Here is a 27,661-nt window from a genome sequence, read left to right as displayed (position 1 = left end):
ATAAAATCTTTCAGTAACGCTTATGGATTTTCTAAAGTGGTTTAGACTTTCTCCCCAAAAATTTCTGTCGCCATAACTAATACCCAACCACCCTCTGACATTTCTACTCGATGGTACGTTCCGTGTCGTAATCGGAAGAAGATTGAAAACATCTCAAACGCGGGCAGCGTTTCGTTCAAGGGATTCATTGAAAATAAGGTAGTAAAGTCTATCAGTTACTGCTGTGTTCTGAGTTTAGATAGACCCTCACCAGTAAGGGTTAGCTACGACATTGCCAGGCTGCGGTTTGACTGGTAAAAACGACAAGCAGTGCTTCCGCATTTAAACCAGCAGCACGTTTTGCTTCTAGACTGGTGACATGCTACCATTATTATTATTCTTCCACAAAAGCCACACTAGTTTAGCTGAGATATCATATTCACCTAGTTTTCCTTTACAGAAATAACATGAAAATAAACGACCTTGTTGCAACTTAGCGAGAAAAAACTTAACTCATAAGCAGTAATACAATTTTAAGCACTGTCTGCATTTGTACTAAGTTTAAAAAGGGGGGGGGGGGGGGGGGGGGGGGGGGACTCTGTGTGTATATTAACTGCGCCGAATCTAATGTTGATCAATGTAGTTTGGTAAAACATAGTCCAGCTGCGTCCTACTTGCTGTGCATGAGTCTGTAACTACTGGGATATGAAAAACAAGAAAGTCTTTGATTGACGTTTGGTTTTTAGGATCCTTAGCAACTGTAACCCTGCAGACTTTTTTTCCTTTTTTTTTATTGAACATAAGCAAAAATACTGATTTAGTTTAGTTAAGTTTAACTTTATTTTTTATCTGCAAGATACAAAAGAGGGTTTATAAATCCCCAACTAGTGTAGTTAACAAAAACTAAGATAAAAGTAGGCCTGAAAACAATTTTAGTTGACTGAAATAAAATCCAGTCTAGACTTTTTAAAAATATACATTCAATAAGTTCCTGGAAATTTTCTTGATATAATGGCATCAGTTGCAGCAGATTTGTGTGTTGTACCTCCATGATGTACAGCTACAACAAGTGGTTGTAGCTCAGGTGGTAGAGTATGTAGGTATGATGTATGAATGTGTGTGAATGTTAGAAAGATAGATGTAGAAACAAGTGCTTGTTTGAATGGGTGAATGATGCATGTTGTATAAAGAGCTTTGACTGCTCTAGTAGAGTAGAAAAACGCTATATAATAACAACTCCATTTACCACATCTAAGGTGCTCAAACACTTAACAGAACTGACTGGTTTTAAGACATTACAATTAACACAACATTTATTTTGTGCCTGAGTATTTTGTGCCTTTTCATTAGAAGCCCATTGATTTACCTTTAAGCGTTAAGACAAACCTAATGTTATTTATCCTAAAAGTTGGGAACCTGTTTAGTTAATCAGTTAAAAATCAAGTTAAACACAACTTTTAACAAAATAGCTTAATATCATCATATATGTAGTGTTGAGACTTTTAATTATCACATTTATCATGACTACTGGTACATTTACCGATAATAATCTGATCAATGAACTGATGTTCTTGTTTAAAAGTGGTTTTAAACAACAGGTATTGATGATCATCCTAATCATTTCCTATCGGTTATCCTTCTGATTCTTTCAGTGGAAGTACGCGCGACATGCAGGAGGACTCAAGCCACAGTCCCAGCTACACCGTGCCATGTGACGACTTTGTTCATGTGGTGGAGTTCAGTCCCTTCAGCTCCGGTACCCCGGCATCTCTCCTGGCCTATGGTGGAAACCAGTACGTGGTGGTGGGCACCTGCCTCTTCCAGGTTAGAGATACAGTCTCACGTGTTTTGGTTCACTGAGTGCACATCTGTTTCCTTCTCTGAATGCAACTTTGCTCCTACAGGAGGAGGATGTGGAGGTCGAGGGAGTTGAATTCAATGTTCTTCGAGCTTTTCACCATGAACTGCGTGTCGACGCTCTAGCCTGGAGCCCCGAGTCTCGGCTGGACAGGATACCCACTATCAGGTACTAGGCCACTTGCATTCCACGTGCTTTGGCCTTCTTCTGTTTTTTTTTTTTGTTTTGTTTTTTTATATCCAAATCAAGTCTTTTTATTAACATCGTTCACTTTGTAGCTCGGTGGCTTGTTTAAAACTCTTCATGTAAGCGCTTTCTGAAACATGAATGAAGACACCCATGTTCAGCTTCGGGAGCTGAAGACATTCAAAACATGGGTGGTCACTTTTGAGCTTGATTGAAGTTTCTCATCTGATGTTTCTGGTTTTCGCTGGGTTAAATCAACTGCCCCCTGCTAGGGCTGGGCGATATGGCCTAAAATTTATATCGCGATATAATTTCAAGCATGTGCGGTAACGATATATATCACGATATATTCTTTTCTTCTGTATAACGTATTTTCCACACTATAAGGCACACTTAAAATCCTTTAATTTTCTCAAAAATCGAGAGCGTGCCTTATGTATGAATTCTGGTTGTGCTTACTGACCTCGAACCGATTTCTGCGTGCAGAAATCTGTTAAAAAATGTTTAGTACAACTTTGGTAAGCCGCACTGCTTGATGGATTGTCAGAGCATTATGGCTGCCGTAGTGAGGAGCTTCGCGGAGTAATCTGGGTCCAAAACTCCATCCACTTCAGGTCCCAAAGTCAAACGAACACTAACGGTGTGTTCACACCAAACGCGATAGACGCGAACGAAAACGCCCCAAACGCCCCTAATTTGACGCGTGCACATTCGCACCTCGACGCGTGTCCAAGAAAAATCCATCGCGCCTCAAAATTGCATACTTTGACGCGCGTGAACCGGAAATGTGGGAGGAAGTTGTGCCAGACCGGTATCTTTGCTAGATGGCAGCTGTCGAGCTAGCGCTTGAAGAGAGAGTCTCCCTTCTCTATTTACTGTGGAGAGCAGAGCAGCGGCGTTAAGGACGTCCTCGCCGTACCTGGGTCCATCAGGTCCTCCAGACGCGTGAGCAGTTTGGTGAGTTTCACCACTTGCTTCAGGAGCTGCGCCTGGATGAGGCGATGACAGCGATATCGCCGTCTTTCCCTCGCCCAGTTTGAGGACCTGCGGCCCGCGCTGGTCCAAGCATCGCCCGCCTAGACACCAACTACAGGCGCTCAATCCCACCTGCAGAGCGCCTGTCCGTCTGCCTGAGGTTAGTAAAAGTGTTTAATACGGTAGTCCTTTATTGATACCTGTGCTAATATGCTAAACTATCGTTTATAGACTGCTAACATGGATGTGCTATGCTATCAATGAATGCCGTTGGTGTTTACTGATAGCAAACTGTGGTATGGAGACGACTGTTTATAATATTTTTAGTGATACTCAGTTCTTATCAAGTCCTGATTTAATTCAATTTATGCTGTTATCAGTGTTTGCATTGATAGCATGGCTGTGGTGTCATACGTATGCGCTCGGTGTTTGCTGATATCAAACTGTAGCATTAGGACCACTGTGGGTTAATCTTTGTAGTGATACTCACTCCTTTTTTTATTTAGACCTGGTTTAATTCTGGTATAGTTGAATATTTGTATATAATCCCTGCAGCTGTCAGACTCTATAACAGGGGTCACCAGCCTTTATTAAAACTGAGAGTTAGATAAAACTGAACAGTTTGGTTCATCTTTAGTTGCATGGTTCCATCTTGATAAGCTATGTCTTATCACAGATTTATTTTTCAAAAATATTAATGATATAAGAAAGGAAAGGGCTACATGTCAACATAAAACTCTTTTTCTATTAATGTCTTACTTCATTCCTACCTGATTGACATGTTTAGGAATTATGAGTGATTGGCTCACTGTAGTGGCAAAAGTTGCTACCAATCAAATTATGATATGTTAAAGTTAAAACAAAACAACTGTTTTAGATATTATCTAATATACATTTTGTAATTATCCTTATAATTACAAAATGTTTTATGTAAGATTCAAGTTTTGTGATTTAAATCTGACATCACAAAAGTATTTTGGAATTTGAATAATGTATTTTGTAACTGCAGTACACATAATACTGATTTTGAACAATTTTGTCCAGGTTCCTTGTCACCGGGGACTCCTTCCAAGCGTTCAGTTACAGAGTCGGTGTGTCAGATCACCCCCCAGGTAGCGACGGCCATCTGGGACTGTCTAGTGGACAACTTCATGGCTGTGCCTTCACCTGGAGACTGGCGGTCCATCACAGAGGGATTCCAGGAGTGCTGAAACTTCCCTCTGTGCTGTGCAGCTCTGGATGGGAAGCACGTCCAGACAAAGGCACCCCATATATCATATAGGAGACACAGACATTGATATACACTAAATATTTATTTCATTTCTTTTTTTGTGGTGCCCAAATTTATGCACCTGCTTGATTTTGTTTAAAAAATTATTGCACACTTTTTGTAAATCCAGTAAACTTCTTTTCACTTCTCAAATATCACTGTGTGTGTCTCCTGTATGATATTTAACTGACATTTTTTATTGTAACAACCAACGATTTATACAGGAAAATAATGGCTATTAACAAGGTTGCCCAAACTTCTGCATCCCACTGTATCAGTATATTTTGTCATTAGTATAATATGAAATAAATTCTACATGTGTCAAGTCGTGTGCCAACGTTTGCTGTGTAGTAGAACTAGAGACATTTGTCATTATAAAAATTTATTTGAAACAATATTAAAATTCTCGAACAGAAAAACATTAAACATAAATATATAAAATATAAGTATTTACAGAGAGACAGGAATAAAAAGGACCCAGCTGCTCTCCAGAGCAGGAACAAGGCTGAGGAGGAAATGCTCCATTGGAGACTGGTGTGGCCTCTTCAGGGACTCCAGGATGGCCAGCTCCACCGCCGATGGACCGTCCTGGGACCCGTCCCTCATCTGCCTCGGAGCCGTCCTCCTCTGTGGGCCTGTAAAACAGCACAAAACACAAAGAAATGAGAAGGCTGCTACTAGATTTTAATTTCAACATTGAAAACAAAAACAAAAAACAGGATATAATCAGATTAGTTGTAGATATTTAGTAAAGGTGATCACAAGGGAATCCAACCGAGTAAAAAGCTATCAGTGCTTGCTGTACATACCTGTGGGTGCAGCAGCAGGAGCTCAGGGACTGGGGAGCCAGGAGAAGCAACAGGGGATGCTCTGCTGCAGAATCAGTTGTCTCTATCAATACAGTATTAAATGTTAACAGGTTGAATATAATAATCAGAGAAAGTATATACAGTGGTCCATCATTTATTGCAGCAGGGGTTCTCAGAAACACTAGGCCCTGGCCACGCACTTCGTACACTGTTTTCCCCACACACATGAACATTGGTCACAGTTCTCACAATTGATTCTCAAAGTGCAAACCTTTGTAGATTGCAAAACGTAAAAGTATTATTATGCCGCGTTTTGTCTTCATCTGCCTGCCACTTTCGTGCGCCTTTTTCCCTTGCGGTGCAGGTGTCTATTTCCGAATGAGGGTCATAGTTATGGGTGTTTTTGTGCGGTTGTTTTTTCTATTGGACGTGATGGTTATCAAAACCAAACATGATAAATTTGCCACGCGCAGGAGATTTGTCAATCAGGCTGCAGAATGCAATGCTGTACTGTGCAATAAAAAAAAAAATCAGCGAAAAAGCGAGGCAGTGACGGATGAACAGCGGGACCACTGTGTGCTGTTTATTAATAAACAAAATATATTCCTATATGACAACATGCATAAAAGCAGAACGGTATTTGTACGTCCATGGGAAAATAGCGGTGGCTTGCTAGCTTGCCAGGTCAGTGAAAACTTTCAAAAGAGAAATGAATGAACTTACCAGGTTGCCCGATCTCTTCACATATCTTCCTCCAAGCTCTGTCCTTTATATTCCTGTCTCGGTACAGAAAGCAGCTGGTGTCGTACAGCTCTGGGTTGTTTGCAACAGCATTGATTAGCCTTCCCCTCCACTGAAGAATGAAGGGCTTTGGCTGGATCTGCCCCTTTGACCTAGGTCACAGCCACGTCACCAGGCTCCTGATTGGTTGTCGCGGCGCAACTTGACGCTGGAGTTCAGATTTTTCCAACTCCAGCGGTAGATGCGAAACGCGCGTATGCACAAAATGCAACACAAAAACTCAGGCGCGTGTTTTTTTTCGCAAGTCAAACGCCTGAAACGCGCTACACTGACGCGCGTTTCAGGCGTTTTGGCCTTTTCACGACACAAATCTGCTTCCGAATTCAACATTAATGAATCAATGTTACGGAAGTGGAGGAAGGGCAGTTTTTGGCTTTCCCCATATTTCAAAAGTGCTTCATCTCTTTGCTGTGACATGGTTGTAGCCGCTACGATGCTTTCTACCAAAACAGGCGCAGCTTGATGACATCATCATCATGCGCTATCGCAATAGCGCATATAGTCAAAGCCAAATTTATATCGTTTCCATCATATATCGTTTATATCTCCCACCCCTACCCCCAGCGTAACCCTTTTTGTGTATGCTGTGTATGCTAGCACAGCGGTCTCCAACCTTTTTTGCACCACGGACCGGTTTATGCCCGACAATATTTTCACGGACCGGCCTTTAAGGTGTCACGGATAAATACAACAAAATAAAACTAGTACCGGTACCAAAATAAAGAAGATTTATTCATAACACACGTGAAAACACCAAGGAAAACCGAGTTAACGATACAAACGATAACAAAATAACGCTGAAAACCGATAAAAACCCTGAAAACTATACATTTCACACCTGAGCCTCAACTTTCGCGGCCCGGTACCAAACAACTCACGGACCGGTACCGGTCCGAGGCCCGGGGGTTGGGGACCGGTGTGCTAGCAGATTCCTGCAGTTGCCTGTAGGTTTTCATGTGATATGACCACCAGCTCCAGTGGTTCCTTAGGTTGTTTAGGTTGCCACAGTTGCCTGTAGTTTTCCATATAGGTCTGCGAATGCTTGCCAACTACTAGGTGAGTGACTGTAAAATTAAACAAAATGTAATGCAAACTGGAAATAGAAAAAGTTCAGCAATGTTATTTATTAACCGGTTGGAATATATACACAATCTTACCCAAGCAACAGATGGTTGACAGTGTCTAAGCCAATGTAACTGATGCCTTATTAGCAAAAGGCATTTGGTTGGACATTTGTAGCTCATCTGTAGGTCATGGGCCTCTTGTTACGTGAGAGGTCATGATGAGGCAGGATTAGAAGGTCTCCAGCCAACTTTCACTTCCACATTAGACATTTACGTCTTTTAACATAACAGGGTCACTGTTGTAAACACAGTTTTTGGGACCAGAGAAGAGACATTTGCAGAGAAAGCACACCAGCCAGTGAAAGTAGTCATCACTGCCTCTTGCTGTCACACTGCAGATGCCAGGATGTGAGCAAAGTTGTTTCAGGTGGCTTTGGACAGGAGGGAAGTAGCCCAAGCAAAGATTGTTAGAAAGCAAGAGTTTTCGCCTGAGGCGGTGGATGGGAAGGTTTCGTGGTCCCCCTGGAGGTGTTTAGCCTTTCTGTAATTGAAAAGGAAAAGCAGCTGGCCTTCTGTGGTTTACTCCACAGGACCCTTGAGCCAGCCCTGTGACGTGCGCACTTGTTATTGCGCTGATGACTACCCACTCAGGTTCCATCCCTCCCTTCAGGCTGCACGTAGCTGTGCCTTCCAGGAAAAGTACAACGTTCTCACGGGTTTGCCTCAAGTGGGGGCCCAGAGAGAGTAACAGAGAGGGGAGAAGAGGGGCCTCAAGCTGCCACCACAGCAGCTTATAATGAGAACAAGCCTGGAGACTATTAAAACCACAGACTTCAACTGAACACACACATTTTTCAGCCTTGCCTGTCATTTACTATATACAGTGGACAACATGCTGGCCTTTATCAGAGAGTTAAAGGCACAAAGAGAAGATGGGCAGAGGGACATGAGAATGACATGACAACAAAGACCCCCAACCAGGCTCAAACCAGAGAAGCTAAAGTTCATGTTTGTGGCATTTTACCCTCAGATGCCCTCAGGGATGATTGCAGCTTGGATCACTAGGCAACCAGAAACAGACATGCATCAGTAAATTACATGCTAATATATTCTGTAGTTTGCACAGAACATATTTTAAAACTTCAGCTTGGCATCCTAGTTTGCTGCATGCATGGGTATATTTGCAAGGATGTATTCTTTTTATTAAATGTATTTTCTAAATTTCTTTTCAGCAAATAATAGAAGTACTTTGACAAATAAATAACTGATGGATATTGTATTATCCTATAATTCCAACTAGGGCTGGGCTATATCATACCGTTCACGGTAATACCGGTGTAATGTTGGGCAATGATAAGAAAATGAAATATCGCGATAGGATATGGGTAAAACGCGCATGCGCAGTGCCTTTGTTTGCATACGCACATGGCTGCGACGCAGAATGAGAAGAGCGAAAGTGGATCATTAAATGAAACGGATGAACCAGAATTGGTTTGTAAAAATGCTGCAACTTCAGTGGTGTAGAACTGGTTTAGCTTTCATCCGTCAGATATACAACAAAGCACTATTTTTGGTAGCGCATGCTAGCGGGCCGTCGTTATTACCGTGTTTTTTGGGAGATACGGCGCACTTAAAATCAATCCTTTGATCTTTCTGAAAGTCGACAGTGTCCCTTTTAATCCCGTGTGCCTTATGTATGAATTCTGGTTGTGTTTACTGACCTCGAAACGATTTTATGTGGTACACGGCGCTCGAAAATCTGTCAAATGTTTCAGTACGACTTTGCTAAGCTACGAACCCGCACCGCTTGATGTATTGTCGGAGCATTATGGCTATAGTAGGCAGGTGCCTCGCTGAGTGAAACACATACAATGTTACCATATTGTATGTGTTTATAACCTCTTTTAAGTTTTGTGGATATTATACATGGTTATGCTGAGGATATGTCGGCCAATTTCCACTGGAAATGCCTTTTGGTTAAACTGTCAGCAAGGATTTGCATTTGCACTTTAAATTTTTTATATAACTTTAATGCATTTAAAAAGCTGCTTGTGTAAGTGCAAAATACATTGATGTTTTTTGGGGTTTTTTGCACTAATAAAGTTGAGGAGTTGTAAAGTATTTTATCTAGTGTCAATTATATCATCAGTTATATCATTATCGCAAATTTTCAAATGTATATCGTGATAGATATTTTTGGTCATATTGCCCTGCTCTAATTCCAACTCTACTATCTTGGGGTCTATCTGGTAATCTTCTACTCAGGAGCTTTCATTGTTTCACAAAGAGTTATTATAGTTTTGTATTTTGTGATTGGTTTTTATTAGTATTTTATCCTGACATTTTATTTACGTTTGGTTTAATTCAGCCTCGCTTTGTCAGATAAAAAAACTAAACCACAGTTCTTACTCCTCCACATCAAAAGTAGGCAGCTAAGGTGGTTCAAACATATCTTACCAGAAGGAGGTCAGGGGGCAGACACATGACACGCTGGAGAGATTTTATCTCTGATCTTGGAATGGCTCGGTGTTCCTATGGAAACGTTGGAGGAGGTGGTTGGGAAGAGTGAGGTTTGGACATCGCTGCTGCCCAAACGACCTGAACCAGGTTAGGCAGGATAAGTTGCAGTGTTGGTAATGTAAGAAGAGACTCAATAGCATTAAAATGGGGGGAGTCTAAGAAGAGGCATGGTCTGATATCCTGCGTTGGTTTTGTTCCTCGAACACCAAGGTTAACATTGTGATATGATGTTATCACTTTGCGATGTATTGTTTTGGTGTTATTGACACACCATCACACCGCACACCAAACCCTAACCATGTCCCTAACAGCCATGTTTTTATTTTTTGTTTTTTTGTTTTTTTTTTTACATTTTCTTTTTCCTGAGTGGACATTGGCAATTTTTTTTCCATGTCACAGAACTAATAACATTGTGATTGACCAAGATTAATTGTGATGATTCAGGAAGAACGCCAACATGGGGGATATCAAATACACCCAAGGCAGAGAAGCCCAGACCTCCCTGACCACGTCTTTCAGCTCTTCTGGGGGAACACCAAGGTGTTCTCAAGCCAGCCAGGAGATGCGATCTCTCTCTCTCTCTGACGACATAGCTCCTGGAATCACTGGGACGCTCGGGTCAGACCACTGGGCTTGCACCCATAACTACTGTCTGACTTACTGGACCCATGTGGTGCTTCTTGTGCGTTGCAGACCCACAGAAGGCCAGGTCCATATTTTGTCTTTGGCCTGCATCCAACTGGCCCTCATAGGCTAAGGCCCGGCTACCAGGCACTCTTTCTTGGACCCCTCTCCCCGGGCTTGATTCCAGGGGGCCCTGGTAACCCTATCCTGAGCAAAGCAAACTGGCTCCTTGTTCTCTTGTTCATAAGGGTCGTCTGAATCACTCTTTGTCTGGTCTCTTGCCCAGGACCAATTTGCCTTGCAAAACCCAACTAGGAGCAAATGCCCCCTCAACATAGCTCCTGGGATCAGTGGGCCACAGACCTCCCCACCACAATAAAGCAGGGATTCATAAATGTCATTACAAGATGAAAGGGGAAAACATTCACATATGCATACAGTATATAGACTCTAAATGTAGCTTCTTTTTTTAATGTAAAACATTAAGCCAAGATTCTGCTAATTTTGGTCAAGCAGACCTTTCAAAGATGTTCTCACTTTCAAAAACCTATCCTGTTTCAGCCTCTGTGGGGTTAAAATGATGGCACGAGGTAGAGTGAGTTTATGTCAACAAAACAAAAATTCACTGGAATTTCCCCTTTTTATTCAATGGGAATGGCTTTGACATTTAATTTAAAAAAAGGCAAAACGCCAGCGTGTGTTCCATGTTTTACAACAAACACTAATACGCAGGTTGAGAGGGCCTGTCCTAATATAATCTAATCTACTGTAGCAGTAAAACCCTGGAGCACGTTAAGGCTGTTTGTAGTGACATCATGCCAAATCCATCTGTGCCTGTGCTCGAAAATGTGTGAACTGCTGTCTGTTTATTCTGGTGATATGTGTGTGTTTTTCTTGTCATAAGTGAGTTAGTGTAATTGTGTGAATAATTGCAGGCGCTGGTATACGAGGACTGATTAGAGGGGAAAGTCCTCTGCCTGGCTCTGCACAGGTTTTTTTGAACAGAAGCGTGCACAAATGGCGTGAGGATTCTTATTTTTCTACATGTTTATCTTAGCTTGCAATCAGAATCTCCCTGGCAGTGTTTCTACTGATCGGCGTCCAAGTTTTTACCACACACACACAGTCTCATCCAGAGGTGTCAGTGTAGGTGGTTGCATGATGTCGTTTGTCATCGGTCTGACTGTTTTGATGCTCACTCTGTGTTTTTATGTCCTCTCTTTGCAGGTTGTGCACGGCTGCAGCTGACAGAAAGCTACGCCTGCTGACTTCTGATCTTCAGGATAGGCATGAAGTCAAGGTAATGCAACATCTGGAGCACATTGGCCACAACTGCGCTTGTCATTAGGCATCAAACTTGCGCTGCTTAGTGCTGACGTTCAGTGCTTAGCGATAGAGGAAGTAGTTAAACTGCTACAAAACATTCATTTAACAACTTATTGATTGGTATATTTTCTGTTTTTGTTCACACGTTTGTTTTTCCAATGCTGTCACTAGGTAATGGAGGGTCACACCAGCTACATTAACCATTTGGTGTTCGAGCCCATGGAGGGGAAACAAATTGCTTCCGTCAGTGATGACCACACTTGCAGGTCGAACCCGTTTTATTTCCATGTGTGTGTGTGTGCGTGTGTGTGTGTGTTCCCAGCTTCTGATTTTCAGTTCTGTTCTCTGTTAATGGTGCAGAAAGTTCTGACAGTGTTTCCACAGTGAAACACGATGCTAAGCACAACATGCTCCAGTGTGACTGTGCGTAAGCACAGAGCTGCTTTGTAGCTTTTCTAGCTAATTGGTTAAATATGGAAATCCAATTAGCTGCAGAAAGATTTTCCTCTCTCTAAAGGGGGGTGGGTGTCCCGTAACAGGGTCCCCAAAATTTCCTTTTCAATTAAGGCGAGAGGAGGGGAAAAAGTGTATCAGTAGCTGGGGTCACCACGGGGACAACCCCTGTAACATTGTGAGGCTGGTTCTGCTGCAAACTACAAGCACGTCATTTAGCTTTTACTTCTGGATGCCCACTTCAGCCACATAGCCGTTAGTATTAGCTGTCCTGGAGGTAGTTAAGTCATATACTTTTAGCTAGTTATTTCAGCTAGTGTTGCTTTTTGTTTCAAATGGCAGCAGCAGTGTAGAAACTCTAATATTTTTAGATTCAAACAAAAAAATGCAGGTAGTTGGAGATAACGGACTGGATATAAAGATGAAAATAGCTACACTTACACCACCTGTCATGGAATAAGGGGTGACTATGTAAATCAAGACTGTGGACACATAGTAACAACTTCATGCACCAAATCATACTCTTCTTTATGTCAACCAGTTGGGGAATATCTTGAATAATATAGAATAGAATAGAATAGAATAGAATTCAACTTTATTGTCATTGCACATGCGCAGGTACAGGGCAACGAAATGCAGTTTGCATCCATCCAGAAGTGCTTTAGTGATATAGATATATTACAATATATATTAGCAATAATATAGATATGTGAGTATATTACAGAAATGGGTCTATTATGGTATGTTATAATGTACACGGTATGAAGTATGTTGTGAATATTCTATAACTATAGGTATGTACAGGCTGTAGTGAGTACAAGCTATGTACAGGATATGAACAGGATATAAATATGAAAAACTATACGAAATAAATAACTTTACAGAAATCTGAGATATACAGCTATATATATAATATGCGCACAACATCACATGAGAAACGTCAATCAAGTCATAAATTGGGTTAGGAGTAGGCTTGTCTTTTTATACAGTTGGACCTGATTGAGTCGACACCTTCTGGCTAATAGAAAGAAGAAAAAGTTTCGTTTTTCGGACCTGACTGTAGACTGCATATGTAGCTATGTTTCTCTATGAAGACCTCCGCGAGGCCTTGTAGATCTCAGAAGGGAGTCTGGTGTGGGAATGGAGAGTAGACCTTTAACTGAGGAATCCAGTGTCCGGGATGGGGTGTAGGGGAGGAGAAGGTTCTGATAATTACTGGATTTGTAGCTGAGAAGAAGGATTTTACAGGAGACTTACCTTGACTGGGAGCTGGTGAGGGTGATGGGTTAGCAGGACTTGGTGCAAAGAACTTTCCAGAGCAATGGAACCTTATTGTTGTTCAGTTAGAGAAAGTTGGTTGACATCCAGATTTTGATATCTTCCAGGCAGTGAATCCAAAGCAGAAATACCTTCAACATGCATTTTTTTTTTACTGGCTAGTCTGGTTGCTGAAAGACTTCAAGTGTTATAGAAGTATATTTGAAACTCATTTCCCTTGCTCTGTGACCTCAGTAAACACTTTCCACATGGCTTTATGATCTCAGTTGCTAGTTTCAGGCCTTATCAAATAAAAAGTGAAGATTATCATAATTTTAAGAGCATTATCTAAGTCCTTCCTGTCTTGTTGTAGAGCCATGCCTTGCTTTTCGTGTCTGGTTTCAAAACACCAAGATATGAAAGCAGCACGGTGGCACGGTGGTTAGCACTGTTGCCGCACAGCAAGAAGGTCCTGAGTTCAATTCCACCATCAGGCCGGGGTCTTTCTGTGTGGAGTTTGCATGTTCTCCCCGTGTTTGCGTGGGTTCCCTCCAGGTACTCCAGCTTCCTTCCACTGTCCAAAGACATGCAACTTGTGGGGATAGGTTAATTGGAAAATCCAAATTGCCACTAGGTGTGAATGTGTGAGTGAAAGTGAGTGCGAATGGTTGTCTGTCTCTGTGTGTTGGCCCTGCGACAGACTGGCGACCTGTCCAGGGTGTACCCCGCCTCTCGCCCTATGACAGCTGGGATAGGCTCCAGCGCCCCCCGCGACCCTGAAAAGGATAAGCGGAAGTGAATGGATGGATGGTGAATGGAAGATATGAAAGCCCAGGCATGCAGCTAACCACAATACCTTATTGGCATTTACTGCCACATCGCAGACAGTCCTTTATCATGCTGCCATTAAGAGAGAGTTTAATCTCATATTCTGAAGTATAAAAAAATGCTATTAATATCTGTTGATGTGGATTCTGAGGTGGAGGATATTTTTCCAATAATTTATTGTGAAACTATGTGTGTTTGCGTTAGTATTGTATGATTTTGTCTTGAGAGTCACACTGCATTATAATCCAGCATTTTTTTTTAATATACAGTGCTTTGAAAAAGTATTTATATATTTTTTATATAATTATGGCATAATTTCTTAGATTTTCTCCGTATTTGTCACACTTACTTCTTACACATCATCAAACAAATACTAATATTAGATCTCCAAACCTACCTCCCTGTGTGGAAAAAGTAATTGCCTCTTAAACCGAATAACTGATTGTTCCACTCTTGGCAGCAAGAACTGCAATTAAGCATTAGTTATCAAACATCAGTTATCATAGAGTCTTTCAGATCATCGTGGAGGAATTTTAGCTGATTTTTCTTTACAGAAGTTTACAACAGAAGTTGTTTGGTTTTTTTTCAACTGCATTGAATGGTTTTCCAGATGCTTTGGCCTGTTTAAGGTCATGCCAAAGCATCTCAATCAGTTCTAAGTCTGGACTTTGACTTGGCTCGTGTGTTTCAGATCATTGTCCTTCTGTGTAACTTGAGTGCTCTTGAGCTTCAGGTCATAAACTGATGGTCAGAAATGTTCTGGAAGAGAGCAGAATTCATGTTTTCATCAAGTTAATCTAGCAGCAAAGCAGCCCTTCACCAGCACACTCACAGCAACGTGTTTGACTGTTGTTGTGATGTTCTTTTTATGAACTGCTGTGTTAGTTTTATGTCAGATGTAACGAGACTCAAACCTTCCACAAAGTTCAGCTTTTGTGTCGTCAGTCCACAGAACATTTTCTTAGAAGTCTTGGAGATCATCAACATGTTTTTTGGCAAATTTGAGATGAGCCTTTTTGTTCTTATTGGTCAGCAGTGCTTTTCTTCTTGAACTCTCCCATGGATGCCATTTTTGCCCAGTCTCTTTCATATTGTTGAATCATGAACTCTGACCTTAACTGAGACAACTGAGGCCTGCAGTTCTTTAGCTGTTGTTCTGGGTTCTTTTGTGACCTCCTAGATGACTCATCGATGCACTCTTGGGGTAATTTTTGTCGGCTGGCCACTCCTGGGAAGGTTCACCGCTGTTTCGAGTAGGGCTGGGCCATATTATACCGTTCACGGTAATACCGGTATAATGTTAGGCAACGATAGGAAAATGAAATATCGCGATAGAATGGGAGTAAAACGCGCATGCGCAGTGCCTTTGTTTTCATACGCACATGGCCGATTGTTGAGTGAAACAGATGAACCAGAATTGGTTTGTAAAAATGGTGCAACTTCCGTGATGTGGAACTGGTTTGGTGTTTGTCCATCAGATACACAACAAAGCACATTTTTTTTGCAGAACATGCAAGCGGCCATCGTTATTGTCGTATTTGTCGGACTAAGATGCTCTTAAATCTGGGAGTAATCTGGGTCCTAAACTCCGTATACTTCAGGTCAAACAACACTGCAGCATCACTTAGAGTTAAAAACTGTCGAAATTCTTTCATCTTTAGTAAAACAATCAGCATTGCTGCTTTACCAGGTGTAACTATGAAGTTTAGCTTCCAGGCATCCATTAAAACAAAATTTATTACATTTAACGGAGTTAGAAGTTAGCAGGAAGCTAGCGGAAGTTAGCTTGCTAGTTTCGCTAGTTACCTAAGCATGATATAGCATGTTCTGACTGAGAGATTTCTGAAAAAAATCAAACGTACATCTCTGCTATCACTTCCAATATAAATGAAGACAGGAAACTAAACAGCAGGGACGTTTGTAGGGTTACTGAAGTTGGGCTAGCTGGTATATAATGATGTGCTACGTGATCGCTAGCGACACAGCTATGTTAGCATAACATAAACAGTGAAGCTGGAGGACGAACACTAACACTTTTCCACTTATAAAAGTTAGCTTGAAGGTTCCTCATGGTTAGAGACAAATGCAATCGCATGGCAGGATGCTGTAAACGGACCAATCTTCATTCAGGAGAACAACTGAGATAATCCATCCACAATACGAGGTTAGTCATTAATATACTGCAACAACATGGGAATAGAGCAGCTGCCAGAGAATTCAACATTAATGAATCAATGGTACAGAAGTGGAGGAAGCAAGAAGAATGAGTTTAATAAAGTTTGATTTATCTGACTGCTTTGTTTCACTTAATGTGCCTTATAATCCCGTGCACCTTATGGTCCGAAAAATACGTACTGCACACTGCAGTTTAATGTTGCAAAGCACCTCTTTTTAACTTCAGTGGATATTATACATGGTTATGCTCAGGATATGTCAGCACATTTCTACTGGAAATGCCTTTTGGTTAAACTGTCAGCAAGGAATTTGCATTTGCACGGTTACATTTTTATAAAGCTTTAATGTACATAAAAACCAGCTTCTTGTTGAAGTGAAAATAAATGGAAGGTTGTCTTTTTGCGCTAGTAATGTGGAGTTGTATTTTGTCTCGCATCAATTATATCGTCAGTTATATCGTTATCGCAAATTTTCAAATATATATCGTGATAAATATTTTTGGCCATATCGCCCTGCTCTAGTTTCGAGTTTTCTCAATTTGTGCATAATGGCTCTTACTATGGTTCGCTGGAGTGTCAACGCTTTAGAAATGGGTTTGTAACCATGACTTTGTCTCTCAGCTGTTTCTTTAGATTGTGTATGATGTGTTACTTTTTGAGTGATTCTTTTGTACCCTGCTTCTCTGTAAGAAATGATAAAGGGGCAAATAATTTTTCACAGGCTTTTAGTCGGTCCGTTTTTGACTATCAGCAGCATAGTGATCCCCCTGTCCATTCACATCTGAACAAGTCTCCTCAACTCTATTCCTCCGCTCCCTCTGCCAAGTGTCCAGAGAAAACAGGAGTGCGCTCTCTCTGCTGAAAGATTTAAATTCTGTCATGTTGAGAAAATATGGGACGCAGGAGGAAGACAGAGGAGGAACAAGGGATAGATCAAGTTAACAGGAGACGACCTTCCAGTCAGCCCACACAAACTGAGCCTCGATATGAGAACAGGAAAGAAAGGGAGGGAGGTTTCTATCTGCATGTATAGACTCATGACCTCTCCATCAGTCTGTTAGCTTTGGCTGGAGTGCCTCTACTATAAGTTTGTTGTCATCACTGTCCCCTGCAGCTGTGGGACCTCTGCTGTTTCCAGTATGCAACCTGACGCTGGAGCAGCAAGGTGGGGAACCAGACTGCACTTCCTCAGAGATGGAGTCTTGCTTCATGTAGTCTAAACAACTCATGGTGTCAGTGTAGGTGGAAAGGGTGTGGGTTATGCCACCTAGAGATCACGAGGGCACACTGCAGGGTTCTGAGAGGATTTGGGGCTGACTGAGTTCACCGCTGAACTCAGGAAAACGCCCACCTGCTGCTGCTGCATTATGTGTATGGTTTAAAGCAGTATATCCTGTTCTCACTGATAATCCGTTTGCTTTTTCCTCAATCCCTCATCTTGTGTAAGGGGAGAAAAAATTACAGTACTGTGATAGCCTGTCCTCGATTACTGGTTCTCAACCTTATTGGGTCCCTATAAGATTAGTTCAAATAACCCTCTGTAACCCCACCCACTCAACATGTTCTGAATTTGTTGTCATGGATTACAAACCTGACCTTATTCAACACTTTTAGTTACATTAAGGTGGATATTCTGTGAATCCTGTGTGATCATGTGTTTTAAAGTCAGTAGAGCGTAAGAAATGCTATTTTTAGAATAGAATAGAATAGAATTCAACTTTATTGTCATTGCACATGCACAGGTACAGGGCAACGAAATGCAGTTTGCATCCATCCAGAAGTGCTTTAGTGATATAGATATATTACAATATATATTAGCAATAGTATAGATATGTAAGTTTTATAAAACATTTAATACTTTTTTTTTGTTTCTCGCTCTGTCAACAACTAAATAAGTCGTTAACCAACATTTTCCACCTTTCTCAGTTGTTTCTGGGTCTTAAGAGAGCATTCCTGCCACCTTTTCACAATCTGGACCACATGTTTTTTTAGATCAGTCTTAGCTTATAAAGAAGAAGCTAGATGTTTCTAGATTATCAAGATTCAGTGTTGCTCCCTGCTAACAGATTTGTCAAATTACAGACGTTGTGCCTGACTGATATTTTCTCATAGATTTATATAGGAACTGAAATATTTTTGCAATTATAGTTATCGCCACCTGGGGGCTTTATGAAAAAAACAAAAACAAAACACACAAAAAACAGCCATGTCCATCTTTTATATACAGTATATGGTTCCAGCTGTCCTTTTAGCCTCATCAGAAATGGTGTTACTGGAAGGATGAATGTCAAGAAGCCATTCTAAAGGAAGGAAAACCGGGAGAAAGGCTGAGGTATGCCAAATTATTCAAGAACTGCACTGAAAATCACTGCACTGACGAAGTAATGGATCCAAACTTGAAATATGTACGGCTTTAGGAGAGAGGTACAACAGTGAGTATCTGGAGCCATTGTAGAACATGGTGAAAGCCCTTTCATGGTTTTGGGGCTTGATTTCAGCCAGTGATGGTGGGGATCTTGTCAGATTTTTAACCACCGTACAAAACCACCTGGAAAGCTTCTGGTTATCAACAGCTTGAATGATTTCAAACACTCTGCCAATGCAGTAAAAACATACCTGAATAGAAAAACACACAAGGGAACACCATCAGTCATGGATCGGCCTCCCCAGAGCCTGAACCTCAACATCATCTTAACAGACAACTGAAGAAAAGGCAGAAACATCCAAAGAAGAGCTCTGAATGTCCTTCAAGAAGCCTGGAGAACTATTCCTGGAGACTACTTAGTAACTGAGTTCAGGTTGTGTGGAAGAACAACGGAGGTCACACCAAATATTGACTTTTCAGTTTGTTAGCCATATATATTTGTGTTCCCTGTTCATGTAGTGACCCTTCAAGGTACCTGAGATATGATTCTTATTTCTCACCTTTGATTATTTATTCTATTCTCTAAAACAAATCGGGTCACACAGTGCTAACGGCATTTCCCGTTTCCTTCATTTATCCGAAACCCCAAAAAACCACAACGCTCCAACCTTATTGTTTGCTCACTCAGATCACTTCCAATGTCCTTTTCATCTCTGTTGTTGTACATGGAAGCAGAGAGTTATTGCTTGATGTAGTGTGATGCAATAACAGTGCTTTATCAGAAGAGGTGACGCGTGTTTTCGTGTCTCATGTCTTTCACCTCATTCGGCAGAGGTTATGTTTTTTTGGGGAGCTGGCGTTCTCCATTTGAAGGGGAGAGCGGTTGACCGCAGTTTGGCTGTTGGTGGTGTAGCGTGCAATTGAGCTCTGCTTGGCTAGTGGTCTAAAAGAATAGGGTTTAGTCGTTGTTTTCCTCATGTGGTCTGGGGGTTTTTCCTCTCTCTTTTCTTCCCCCCCCCCCCCCCCCCCCCCCCCCTTCGTTCTCCACAATGGAGGCCCAGGCTGCACATGGGCAGAGGAGAGAAGCCTAGAGTTTTGACAGCACCCTATCCTACTGCCTGCACGGGAGACGAGGCAGGAAAAGTTGAGTGTTTACTGTGGTCTTCATCTGAGACGGGGCATATCCTCCCCTACACCGCACCACTGAGGACATCAATCTCTCCAACAACACACTTGACATTTAGATAGTCTTTGGAGGTACTTTATTACATGATGTCTTTTGCATGACCTCATCAGTCAGCGCCTTCCCATGCTTCACAAGACTTTGTTTTATATTCCCAGAAACACTTGCAGCCTTCCCTGTGCCCCCATCTCCACCTTTTCTTCTAGTTCAGATGTGGTTAACCGTAGATCCAGGTCTCAGGAACCGCAGCTCTCTCGGTCCAAGTGATTCATTACATCCGTGGTGTTGCTGAGCTGCTTTTGCGATCATACATCTTATTTAGCTGCTGGAGCCATACTCTAATTAAGATTGGTCCTAATCCTCCAGAGCTCTCTGTTTCATTTGCATAAGGTAGGATGCTGTTCAACTTTTCTCCGCCACGCTTCCCCAGCTGACGTGCGTTTCGCCGCCCTACGCTGTATTCCACAGAAAATGAATGGCAGCGGGCCGCCCACAGCGAAACATTTGCTGTAATGCAAGTGGAGCATAACACCAACTCAGGCGAGGGTGCTTAGCCCCCTACCTCCATTCCACTCCAACCCACCTTCCTCTGCCCCTGCTGTCATAGCTCAATGTAATTTGACGCTGGCGTTTTTTCTGTAAGAGTCCAGTATAAGTCTGTCTGTCTTCGAAGCTTGAAGGCCCAAATCTGAGAAAAGAGCCCATTTTCCCTGGAAAAGGATGAAGACAGCTGTACCCTGCTGCAGATTAGAGGAAACCATGAACTTCAGTGAAAAGACGCCACCCATTATTTACTCACCAGCCTTTTACTGTGAAAGCCAGGCATGTTTCCACAAAGCTGCAGATTTATTGAAAAATAAAGGCACTCCAACACGATTCACCAGTCTGGCATTAGTGGGTATCTTTGCTGCTGTGATCTTTATAGCAACAACAACCAGCAACTCACAAATACAGCTAACCAAATTTCGTGCTGAAGACCAGAGATGGGCAGTAACGCGTTACTGTAATCCGATTACTTTTTTCAAGTAACGAGTAAAGTAAGGGATTACTATTGCAAAAACGGTAATTAGATTACTGTTACTTTCCCGTAAGCACGCTGCGTTACTGCGTTACTAAAACCGTGATTTTTTTTTTTGCGTGTCTCATGACAGTGACGTAAGCAAGTGCGACGTTCGTGACAACAGCTGTGTGCAGATCAACAATGGATAATATATCGAGTGCGGGAGAGAGTATGAGCGTGCAGCGTTTAAAGCGTGGAAGTACTGACCTTTAAGTTTGATTCCATAAAAAGTGACAAAAACATTAGTGTCCGCTGTTCACTGCGTGGGAAGAAAAATTCTTTTTACAGCGAAAAAAACCCTAAACTTCCGAGCAAGCACGGACAGTACACTGCCACGGGAATATGAAACTCCCAGATCCTTCCACTGACCGCTACGACACACCTGCACCAAGGCAAACCTCCGCCTGCCCCACTCCTGCTATACAGGTGAAAATAGAGCAACAGGACCGCTGAGTCCTTGATTTTATTTATTTTCTGCTGTGTTTTACCTGCATTTATTTGAAAGACTGAGTGTAAACACAAAAACAAATTTTATTTTATGTGCTGGAATATGCAGAAAATAGGTTTAAATGTTAAACAAATTTCTTCCAGTCAGAGAATGTTGCATATAATTTAATGTTTGCTTCATGCGTAAAGTTAAAAGATTAAAACTAATAAAACAAGTTTTAAAAAGAGACTTTTTCATTTGATTACATTTTATATGATGGGTTATGCAGAAAAAAATAGAATTGGGCTGAAAGATCGATCGCTTTATTACCTATTCAGGTTGTAAATCATTTTTTTAAAAAGTAACTAAGTAACTAATTACTTTTGAAAATAAGTAATCAGTAAAGTAATGGGATTACTTTTGGGGGGAAGTAATCAGTAATTAGTTACTGATTACTTTTTTCAAGTAACTTGACCAACACTGCAGAAGACAACAAGAGTCAAATCAACAGGAACAATATCCATCCATCCATTTCCTTTCACACTTCCAAAGAGGTTATAGTAGCGGCAGGCAGACCGAGGTATTCTGAACGTCCTTCTGCCCAGATGTTTTTTCCCTGTGTCTTCTGAGAGATTCTGAGACACCATCAGCCCAGATGAGATATATGGTCATCAGCCACTTTATTGGTTAAATCTGTTCCACTGCTTATTAACATGAATATCTAATCAACCAATCACATGGAGGCAACTCAGTGCATTTAGTTAGTTAGATATGGTCAGACCAAGCATTAGGATGGTGAAGAAGGTGATTTGGAACGTGTCATGGTTGTTGGTCTGAGTATTTAAGAAACTGCTGATCTGCGATCTCTAGGGTTTACAGAGAATGGGTCTGAAAAAGAGAAAATATATGAGTAAGTAGCAGGTCTTTGTGCAAAACGGCCTTGCTGATGTCAGAGGACAATGGCCAGACTGCTGCAAGCTGATAGGACAAAAAAACAAAACAAAAAACCGACAGTAACTCAAATAACTACTCACTACAACCATGGAATGCAGAAAAGTATATCTGAACGAACTGCACGCGCATCAGGTGGCCTGCAGCAGAAGACCACACTGGGTACCCCTCCTCTGAGCGAAAAACAGGAAACTGAGGCTGCAACCCACATAGGCTCACCAACATTAGACGATAGATTAGAAAAACGTTGGTCTGTCCCAGATTCTGCTCTGACATTCAGATGGAAGGGTTAGAATTTGGTAAAACCAACATGACCCATGTTGGTTTTACCAACCAACCAACTTGGATTCTATCCTGTCTGATATTAACTTATCAGGCCAGTGGTGATTGTGTAATGGTGTGGGGGTATATCTATTTGGAACACTTGTGGTTCTTTACTACCAATTGAGCATTGTTTAAACACCATAGTGTGCCTTTCTTCCGATGGCTACTTCCAGCGGGATAATGCACCATGTCCATGACAGTGAGTTCACTGTACTCTAATAGCCTCCACAGTCACCAGATTTCCATCCAAAAGAGCTTCTTTGGGATGCTGTGGAATGAGAGAATGACATCATGGATCTACAGCTGACAAATCTGCAGCAACTGTGTGATGAATCTATGCCATGAAGAATTAAGGCAGTTCTTAAGGTAAAAGGGAGTCCAACCCAGTGCTAGCAAGGTTTATCTAATAGTCTCTCCAGTGAATTCTGGGACTACCAGGGGCATGTCTAGAGAACTTTCCAGGGAGGCATTCTGATCAGTCCAGACAGCTTGCAGCCAGCAGTAACCCATTTCGACCTTGTTTACTTGTGTTCATGAGTCTGGATAAATGACCAAGTGAAGGCTGGAATGTAGACAACTGATAAATCAAGAGCTTAACCTTTAGGCTCTCTTTAACACAACATCTGCATGCAGTTTCATGCTCCACCCTCCCGTCACTCAAGACAAGATGATGGTGCAAGTTGAGGGAGTTTGATAACTACTGCAAACATACACAGCTGCAGCAAACACAGAACCATATCTCATCCAAATATTGGATCATTGCATGCCTTAATAGGAATAAGAAAACTCAGGGCATTATATTTGCAAAGGTCAAGGCTGTGTGTGCCATTATGCTTTTGCATTTAGCACTACAGAGAAAGAAACCTTTGGAAGGTCAATTCATTCTAATGTTATGTAAGGGCTAAGGGTGGCTCAAAATCCGATGCTATTTTTAGGCGCCTGCTCTAAAGCCCCATCTTTGCTGTTAATTAAGAGGTAGTGGATTTTGTTTTTGGATTTTAGGCCAAGAACAGTTCACGTGTCAAACTGAATCAATCCGTAGCACAACTAATTAGAAATGATTAGAGCCCTGTGTTTTTTTTACCTCCTACACAATAATGAGACAGTTATACAGGTTTTGGCAATTAATTCTCACAGCACTTGCGAACACAGTGTCAGTTCCAATACTCTGGAAACAAAGTGAGTCAAACTGGGTCAAACAAGGTGCCTCACTCTGAGATCGCTCTGCATTTTGTTGGTGTCCATTTTAATCTTTGTTGTCCACGTGAATTCATGTCTGCAGGGTGTGGGACCTGGATGGGAATGAAAGCGCTACTTTCCGGCTTCAGTCTCCTGGCATCAGTGTGTGCTGGCACCCAAAGGAAGTCTTTAAGGTAGGAGTTGCCTACTCTAAAGCTGAGGTAAAACACCTGAGTAGTATAGATGGTTTACAGTTGGAGGGTCAGGTGTGAGGTCAACTTTATGGATGCCCTCACTCCTCCGAGACATCCTCATTGTTATCAGAAACACTTGAAGTTCACGTGGGTGGTTAGATAAGCCAAATAAAAGATTCTGCCCAACATTCAAATATAGATTTTGTTGTGAAATATCTTGATGTGGAGCCCAAAGCACACATGTGGGTAAAGGCCTGCTGAAGTGTACAGAGGAGGGTGAGAAACAAAAAAATATAGTTTTTAAATCCTTTCATAATGTTGCAGAGTCCAACAGAGTTTAATCATGCTTAATTTCTACTTTCTATACTGTTGCATGCTGGGACATGCTCTAATCTGTAGTTTAACTGATATATTGCACATGATATACATAAATCAGTATATATTTCACTGAAGCTCCACATCTCTAAACCACTGTCTCTGTAAATATGGTTTCTACTGCATAAAGTTAATAGGGTCAACAATAAAAATACAATAAATTATACACTAAAAACCATAAATCTGAATTAGAAAGAAGAACTCTCACATAATAATAGAAGTCAGCTTTGTTTGCACAAAAACAAACGCCAGGATGTCCTGCTCAAGTAGATCTGAAAGCAAGTGAGATTAAACGACTGAATGATTGGGCAGCTCTTGTGCGAAAAAATAGGTTGTTCCACAGATTAGGAGCCACCACCGAAAAGGTCCTATCGCCTCTGCCTTTGAGCCTGGAAGTAGTAACATCCAAGAACAATTGGTTCCTAGACCTCAGTGCTTTGGTAGGCGTGTAGAGCTTCTACGCCAAAACACTAAGACTCTTAAAAACAAGTAATAAAATTTTAAACTGGATCCCGAGATGGACTGGAAACCAGTATAGGGAGGCCAATACAGGTGTGGTGTGGTCATGCCATTTCTTTATTGTCAGAAAGCGAGTTGCTCCATTTTGTAGAGCCTGCAGGCTACGAAGTAACGACTTAACAAAGCCAACGTACAAAGAATTAAAACACTCTAATCAAGAGGTATTAAAGGTGAGAATTACTCTCAAAGTCATGTTGAAGGAGATTGGCCTTCACCTCACTGAAGAGATGTAATTGAAAAAAAGCTCATCTTAATTGTTTCCCTGATAAAGACGTTTCACAACCTTCACGGTACCCTTAATGATGAGTTTTGATGCCTCAGTGTTTGATGCCCATACTGTAAAATATGTCCACTGGCATTTATGTAACCATGATAAAAATAAGTACCATCATTTTTAGGAAATCTCTATGAACCGACAGGATATTTGATACCAGTTGTTTTCTGTTCATATAACCTTGGTACAGAGGTTTAGTTGTGCTCCAGGACCCACCATGCATCCGTGTCATCTTTGCTACCTTTGTTGCAACCAAAACGAGCACCACTTTCAGAATAAAGCATGAATTTGGTGCAGAAGTACAAAGTGTTGTGAAATCCTTGCTACATTCATTACGTCCTGTGCTCTCTAGTTAATGGTGGCAGAGAAGAAGGGGACGATTCGCTTTTATGACATGGTCACCCAGCAGGCCATCCTGTCACTGGAGAGCGAACCGCTCATGTCAGCAGACTGGTGCCTTACCAACACGATCAAAGTAGGCGGGGTGTCGGGCAGCGACTGGCTGATCTGGGATATAACTCGATCCAGGTGAGAGGATGTGTGGTGCTGATATTGCTCGAGGTATTGATTTGGGATGTGTCTAAGTCACGTTTTTTGTTGTTTGCAGTTACCCACAAGAAAAAAGACCAGCTCACATCGATAAAGCACGGCTGTTTAGGTGAGGAAAGTTCTTCCATAAGCCTTATTGCTTCAGTTCATACCTGCTCAGGTTTCTCCTTTAAATCTGGTCAGTCTGTGATTCGCTAAAAAATATTTTAATTTTATTGAAATTGAAAGATTTGGAGTTTTCTTTTTGGTCTTTTACAAAGACCTGAATTGGTTGGCATCACAGAAGAAACTTTCATAACTTAACACAAGTCAGTTTCAGGAGGATGATTTTATATTTCAGACAGTAATTCTCCAATTGTGTGAAGGCTTTCAGGACTTTGTTCTTCTCTCCAGGTGGTCTCGAGCCAATGAAAACCTCTTTGCCACAACGGGATGTCCAGGAAAGATCAACACTCAGCTGATCATCCACCATCTCGGCCACCCGCAGGTCTGTGTGTGCTTTCCATAGTTGTTATGAGTTTTGTTTTTGTTTTTAATTAAATTTAATGTGCTTTCCATCAGCTCACGTCACACACCTCATGTCGTTACAGCCGGTGGCGATCGGGTCGGTGACCGTCGGATCAGGCCTCAGTTGGCACCGGACGCTGCCGCTCTGTGTGGTCGGCGGCGACAGGAAGCTTTGCTTTTGGATGACTGAGATGTAGAAATCTGTTGTGGAAACCTGCGTCCTGTTTCTGTTTGTGCTCAATAAAATATTTTTCCAAGTATTCGTGCAGTTTGTGTGGAATTTGATGGGAATTGGCTGCATGCTCGAGCTTTGTTCTTCTCATTTCTGACCACCCCTTCAGGTCAGCTACAGATAAACAGCAGGATTGTCTGGTTTATGCCGAGAACTTGTTTTTCATTTCTCAGAGGAATGACTTACATCAGTTGTCTGTTATGTCCTGCCAAGAGAGCCGTAGTTCAAAGGAACGTGTCCGAGTGCCAACTCTACACTTCACCAGTCAACGTTGTCCTCGTACAGGTGTTTTCTCCCCCTCTTGGCTTCTGAATTTTCTTACTATCCACGGCGGACCTTGAATCATATCACGAAAAGTGTAAGCACGGGAAAAGCTCAGGGAGGCTCTCAAGTCTGAGGTCATTTCAGGTTATCTTCAGCTTCAAACTGAGCAGTTGTGTGAGGATTTAGGAAGAGGAGCAGATGTGCCTCACCTGACCTTGATGAAGACTCGGGATGACTTGGCAGCTGCCCGCAGTAGAACAAAGACTCATTGTACCATCACAGGAATGCCTGCGAGTTTTCAAAGCGGTTGTACGGCCGCTCAACTGCAGCGGGTGCTGGTGTAATTAAACTGATCGTGAATCATTCGGGGTGGCAGGTGATCACTTCAGCTTCCACCTCAATGCACGAGCTTTATTTCAACGTAAACGTCAGCTTAAACACTGGGTTATATTGGACGCCGACGCCGGTGTGACAGAGCAGGAGCGAGCACCACTCTTTCAAACCAGTCCATCAGCCTCCTATATTTCTTGGACAGGAGGCGCTGACCACCATCCACAAAGCATAACATGCTACTGCTCTCCCGGTCCACTTTTTTTGTTTGAACAAGTCCAATGTGGTCGCAGCTCTCTGGGTTTTGCCGTGCTTTAGGTGCAAGCGGTGTTGGAGCAGCTGCGTATACAAGACCGATTCCAAAAAAAAGTGGAGCGGCTGTGTGAAATGCAAATAAAAACAAAATGATTTGAAAATCATTTAAAGCCTGCGTTAAACTGAATATTCTGCAAAGCCAACGTATAAAAAGATCGAAGCCGAGTAGTGTCACCTTCCCACTGTGTTGCATCATGTCTTACTTTAACAAATTCAGCTGCTCAGCAGTTCGGGCCTCCTTTTGTTATATGTTTGTATCATAACGTGCCAAATATCTTTAATGGAGGACAAGTTTGGACTGGAGACAGGCCAGTTTGGCACCCGGACTCTCTCAGTCCAGAGCCGTGCTGTCAGAGTATGTGCACAAAGCGGTTTGGCATCATCTCACAAGCCCTGTGATACCCGCACATATCCTTCATTATCTATATCCTGTTCACTAACGGCCTCTGAAACAGTCTGGGCAGTAGCGTTTCTGGATTTTATTCGTGT

The 27,661-nt window shown here is 41.9% G+C and overlaps 1 protein-coding gene and 1 long non-coding RNA gene across 2 annotated transcripts; one reads left to right on the top strand and one right to left on the bottom strand.

Moving 5' to 3' along the window:
• Positions 1-47: 47 nt before the first annotated feature.
• nup37 (nucleoporin 37) lies at positions 48-26,291 on the top strand. Its single transcript, XM_085385890.1, has 10 exons — positions 48-198; positions 1,632-1,803; positions 1,884-2,005; positions 11,314-11,386; positions 11,584-11,678; positions 23,717-23,807; positions 25,328-25,503; positions 25,583-25,633; positions 25,918-26,011; positions 26,115-26,291. Exons 2-10 carry the CDS (start codon positions 1,648-1,650, stop codon positions 26,226-26,228), a joined length of 972 nt encoding a protein of 323 aa, XP_085242016.1. The 5' UTR covers positions 48-198; positions 1,632-1,647; the 3' UTR covers positions 26,229-26,291.
• LOC146649779 (uncharacterized) lies at positions 4,219-5,953 on the bottom strand. Its single transcript, XR_014908079.1, has 4 exons — positions 5,801-5,953; positions 5,078-5,159; positions 4,723-4,903; positions 4,219-4,233 (listed from the first exon to the last, which is right to left on the bottom strand). It is a non-coding gene; the product is annotated as an uncharacterized LOC146649779 (long non-coding RNA).
• Positions 26,292-27,661: the final 1,370 nt, after the last annotated feature.

The sequence above is a fragment of the Rhamphochromis longiceps genome, linkage group LG17 (genome assembly GCF_057381845.1).
Source record: "Rhamphochromis longiceps isolate RC_006_pf linkage group LG17, R_longiceps_female_GT1.1, whole genome shotgun sequence".
Lineage (NCBI taxonomy): Eukaryota > Metazoa > Chordata > Actinopteri > Cichliformes > Cichlidae > Rhamphochromis > Rhamphochromis longiceps.
Note: the sequence above shows the minus strand (reverse complement) of the source record. Positions and strands in the feature narration are given on the sequence as shown.